The sequence below is a fragment of the Rhinichthys klamathensis genome, unplaced genomic scaffold (genome assembly GCF_029890125.1).
Source record: "Rhinichthys klamathensis goyatoka isolate OS25496 unplaced genomic scaffold, OSU_Roscu_1.1 h1tg000080l_1, whole genome shotgun sequence".
Lineage (NCBI taxonomy): Eukaryota > Metazoa > Chordata > Actinopteri > Cypriniformes > Leuciscidae > Rhinichthys > Rhinichthys klamathensis.
Genome location: NW_026606622.1, coordinates 295,001 through 300,000, shown reverse-complemented (window position 1 = coordinate 300,000; position 5,000 = coordinate 295,001). Strand labels below are relative to the sequence as shown.

Below are 5,000 nucleotides of genomic sequence, written 5' to 3'. Positions count from 1 at the left end.
TACAGATGATGAATTTAAATGAACATTCATTAGGCTATAATACAAAAAACAGCAGAGAGAGAGAGAGAGAGAGAGAGAGAGAGAGAGAGAGAGAGAGAGAGAGAGAGAGAGAGAGAGAGAGAGAGAGAGAGAGAGAGATGATGGTGGATATTTGTGGGATTTGTGGAACACTGGGTCCTTTTGTTTCTTTAATCCCGTTTGGACGCGCGCACACACACACACACACACACACACACTCCAATTATTTCAGCATTTTGCAGCGATGTGAAATAATGAAATGTGTTTTTGTACGGCTGTGACGTGTAATCTGTTCTCTGAAACTGAGCCATGAACGCGCATAACAGTTCCAGATCGATCAGACCTTCATCACATCTCTGATCATGAAACTGAGATTCAGTTCTTCTTCTGATGTGTCGAATAAATCTGAAGCTCAGGCCCGTTCTTCATCTCTGAGAATGGTTTAGATGTTTAGAAATAAATAGGACACATCTTTGAACTGAACAAATTCTTTAAATAGCGAATACCAAACGAGTTATGAACAATAATAACATTAATAGAACGTTCGTTCAAAGTTATGGGACTTTTTTTTTCAGTTGGATGTTCGTCTAACGATTTTTAAATGTTACTAGTTTCAGAACGTTCAGAGAACATTCAAAAGTAACATTCCTATAATGTTTGAAGAAACGAAATAGAACGTTCGCCTAACGTTCGAATAACCAGTAAAGCTGACAGTGCGTGTGAAGTCTTTAATGATGTTCTCAAACATGAGCACAACAACAGACACTTAACGTTTCTATTTCAAAAATATTTTAGTTAGATGTTGATAAAATGGAATGTTCCCTTAACGTTCGCATTCGGTTGTTAAAAACTGGATCTTTTGAACGTCCAGATTATAACTTAACGGGAACCTTTGCAAAAATATAGGCTCTATTTTGTAGTGATTTGTTGCGTTGTTGTAATTCAAGTGAGTGTTAGTTTAGATAAATAAATAGAGGAGTAATATAATATGAGCAACAAACACTAACAACACAGTAACTTTAATACTTTATTCAAATAAATTTTATACTTGTAATAATGATCTTGTATTGTGTTTTTTTCTCCATAAACGCAATATATATAACTTCTTGAATCTGAAAGAAGAGAGAGAGAGAGAGAGAGAGAGAGAGAGAGAGAGAGAGAGAGAGAGAGAGAGAGAGAGGGTGGGGGGTGTATGGGGTGGGAGGGGTTTGTTCAGGTCTTGTTCTTCTCTAATTAGCCGCCTCCTCCTCCTCTTCCTCACTTCAACACTATCAGACGGAGACGGAGACACGCGCACCGAGCGACCGAGCGCACCGAACACCCGAACACCCGCACCGGACACCGGACACACCGATCGCTGATCCCCGCTGGATCAGCATCTCACATCAGAACAGAACAAAATAACCCGAAACTAACAGACAACCAGCCTGCGTAATAAATAAAGATCCATTTCAGACAGAAACAGACAGAAGGAGAGAGAGAGAGGGAGTGAGAGAGAGAGAGAGAGAGAGAGAGAGAGAGAGAGAGTGAGACAGGAGAAGAGAGAGAGACAGAGTTTATAGTCATGATGTCCTACATGAAACAGCCTCATTACTCCGTCAACGGCTTGACTCTGTCCGGAACCGGGATGGATCTCCTGCACTCCGCCGTCGGATATCCCAGTAAGTGCTTATTTAACTGCGTTTGATTTTTTTTGGATTTATGCATTTTCCATGTCATAATGCGAATTTATAGATCAGATGTGACATTTAATGGGCGTAAAAAATGATTATTTGAACTGCGCGTAAAAATGATATTTAAACTACGCATACAATTATATTTTAATGCGCGTAAAAATGATATTTAAACTGCGCGTAAAAGTGCTGATCGGCTTATCCTTAATATTTATATTATTTGAATAGTTTAAGAAGCGACCTGGAACTGATACAATTGCTAACAACTTTCATAATTAAGTATTTATGCATATAAATGCGCTTAGAAGCGTGCTGAAAGCGTCATTATATTGAAACATTTTTAATGAATGAGTTAGACTTATAAACATGATTTACACTCCCTTTTGCTTCTCAGAATGATACAAAATATTTTTCGTTTATTAAAGATAGGCTATCATGATTAAATAGAGTTACTGCAATCGAAAATGTATAAAGTTTATAGATTAGGCCTTTATATGAACTTAATTTTAAATTTGCCAGTATATAATTTTTCGAATTAATTTGTTAAAAATCGAATGTTAAGTCAAAGCAACGAATATCCATTCAAATGAGCTGTTAAAATATGAAAATGATAGTGATGAACTAAAATGACACGCATGTGGAAATTCACATCGACAGTTTCAATAGATTTTTTTTTAAATAAAAAAATTGTTTCGATAATTATGACGTAAATGGTATAAATATAAGAAGGCTTGGTTTATTTAGTACAAGTCTGATAATCGTTGAGCCAAATGCGAAATAATTATCATTGTAAACACGGATAAATATAATAATTAATGCTGCTGATTGAGATAATTAATGCGAGTTTACCGTTTAATCAATTGCAGTGAAACCTTTATTAATCCACAGAGTCAGAGATATTATATTATTTCAAGAAAGTAAAAAACAACGCGTCGGTTAATTAATTATCAGGTTTATAGACTAAGTAAAAACATAATATTTATACTACATAAATTCTTTATTTTACAAGTGTAATAAAAAAAATACGATTACAATTATATTTTTGAACAAATTGTGGATAGATAGATAGATAGATAGATAGATAGATAGATAGATAGATAGATGCACATTGAAGACGAGATTTTGAACAGTTGGTGTGTGTGTGTGTGTGTGTGTGTGTGTGTGTGTGTGTGTGTGTGTTTTCAGACACGCCACGCAAACAGCGGCGCGAGAGAACCACGTTCACGCGCGCGCAGCTCGACATCCTCGAGGCGTTGTTCGCCAAGACGCGTTACCCGGATATATTCATGAGGGAAGAGGTCGCGCTCAAGATCAACCTGCCCGAGTCCAGAGTCCAGGTGAGGCCAGAACACACACACACACACACACACACGCGCGCGCGCGCACGCACACACACACACACACACACACACATACACACTATACAAGAAGGTCCCATTAGTTAACTTAAGTTAATGCATTTATTAACATTTGCCAACAATAGGCAAAAATGTGTATATTAATCTTTATTAACATTATTTAATAAAAATACAGCAGTTGATTGTTAGTTCATGTCAGCTCAGTCCCATTAAATAATATTAACAGATACTTTTTTAAATGTAATACTGTATTATTAAATGTTGAAATTAATATTAACTAAGATAAATAGTTGCTTTAAAAGTGTTGTTCATTGTTATTTAATATATTAACTAATCTAGTAACGAATGTTAACAAATGGAACCTTATTGTAAAGTGTCACCTAGTGCTAACATATCAATCACGATAAATCAATATATATATATATATATACATACAGACAGGCACACACACACACACACACAAACACACACACACACACACACAAATGATATAAACAAACTTTTATGTTAGATGTGATTAATTGTGATTAATTGATTTGATGTGTGTGTGTGTGTGTGTCACACACACACACACACACACACACACAGGTTGATCTCAATAGTGCTGTCAAATCAATTGGCGCGAGTAAACGATTAATCATGATGATTAATCAATTAATCACAGTTAATCGATTATTTATGTTTGTTGTTTATTTGTATTTCTGATAGAGAAATACAAATAAACTATATATAGTACTAATATATATAGAATCCTAATATATAGCACTAATATATAGAATCCTATATTAAGGTTAATCCCATCTAAATTGCAATTTAATAGTTTATATATGTGTGTGTGTGCATGCGTTTATGTATATAAGGCCTATACATATATATCAGAAATATAAATAAACAACAAACAAAAATAAATTAAATTTAAAACAACTCAAACCAGCGTCCCAGCGTCCTGTAGCGTAACCCGACTGTGTGTTTTCTGCAGGTGTGGTTTAAGAACCGGCGCGCCAAGTGCCGTCAACAGCAGCAGCAACAGACCAGCGGCCAGACCAAACCCAGACCCCCGAAGAAGAAGTCCTCGCCCGCCCGCGAGCCCAGCGTCAGCGAGGCCAACGCCGGCACCACCTACAGCCCTCCTCCCCCCCCGCCTCCGCCCGGGACCTCCATCACCCCAAGCTCCACCAGCGCCACCGTGTCCATCTGGAGCCCGGCGTCCATCTCTCCGCTGCCGGACCCGCTGTCGGTGTCCGGGACGTGCCTTCAGCGCTCCGGCGGGTACCCCATGACCTACACACAGGCCCCGGCGTACGGGCAAGGCTACGCCACCTCCTCGTCCTACTTCACCGGGCTGGACTGCAGCTCGTACCTGTCCCCCATGCACCCGCAGCTGTCGGCCACCGGGGGCGCTCTCAGCCCCATCACCGGCTCCATGAGCGGCGCTCTCAGCCAATCCCCCGCCTCGCTCTCGTCCCAGGGCTACAGCGCCGCGTCACTGGGCTTCGGCGCCGTCGACTGCCTAGACTACAAAGACCAAACGGCGTCCTGGAAACTGAACTTCAGCGCCGCGGACTGTCTGGACTACAAGGACCAGAACTCCTGGAAGTTCCAGGTCCTGTAGGGCGTTCAGAAGGGAAAGTCCGTGCACTCTTCAAATGTAACGGTTCCAAATGGCGCATGCCGTAAATGAACCCTTCTTATTGTGCATTTTGCGCAGTGGAAATGTTAAAGGGTTCTTCATTGATGAAGCGTCGTTTATTTTTTTAAGAATCAGGGTGATCACGTCAAACCCATATTCTGAAGCGTTCGTGCACAAATGAGGCAGAGTTGTGGACAGAAGTGAAAACTGACTGGAGATGTTTCTAAAGGACGATAACCAGAACTTTACTCTCCGTCTTGAGTGTTTGAATGAAGTCTAGCGTAGATGATAGATCATCTTAAACTGCGAAGATCAAGTATT

The 5,000-nt window shown here is 39.7% G+C and overlaps 1 protein-coding gene across 1 annotated transcript; it reads left to right on the top strand.

Annotated features, from left to right (window-relative positions):
- The first annotated feature begins 1,341 nt into the window (after window positions 1–1,341).
- otx5 (orthodenticle homolog 5) lies at window positions 1,342–4,697 on the top strand. Its single transcript, XM_056251266.1, has 3 exons — window positions 1,342–1,679; window positions 2,877–3,028; window positions 4,029–4,697. Exons 1-3 carry the CDS (start codon window positions 1,583–1,585, stop codon window positions 4,659–4,661), a joined length of 882 nt encoding a protein of 293 aa, XP_056107241.1. The 5' UTR covers window positions 1,342–1,582; the 3' UTR covers window positions 4,662–4,697.
- Window positions 4,698–5,000: the final 303 nt, after the last annotated feature.

Bases quoted from the DNA above. Each gene is read 5' to 3' on its own strand.
- otx5 (XM_056251266.1), top strand. From the start codon at position 1,583: ATGATGTCCTACATGAAACAGCCTCATTACTCCGTCAACGGCTTGACT. The intron at 1,680-2,876 runs GTAAGTGCTTAT...GTGTGTTTTCAG, and splicing joins CTCCGCCGTCGGATATCCCA to ACACGCCACGCAAACAGCGG. The intron at 3,029-4,028 runs GTGAGGCCAGAA...TGTTTTCTGCAG, and splicing joins TGCCCGAGTCCAGAGTCCAG to GTGTGGTTTAAGAACCGGCG.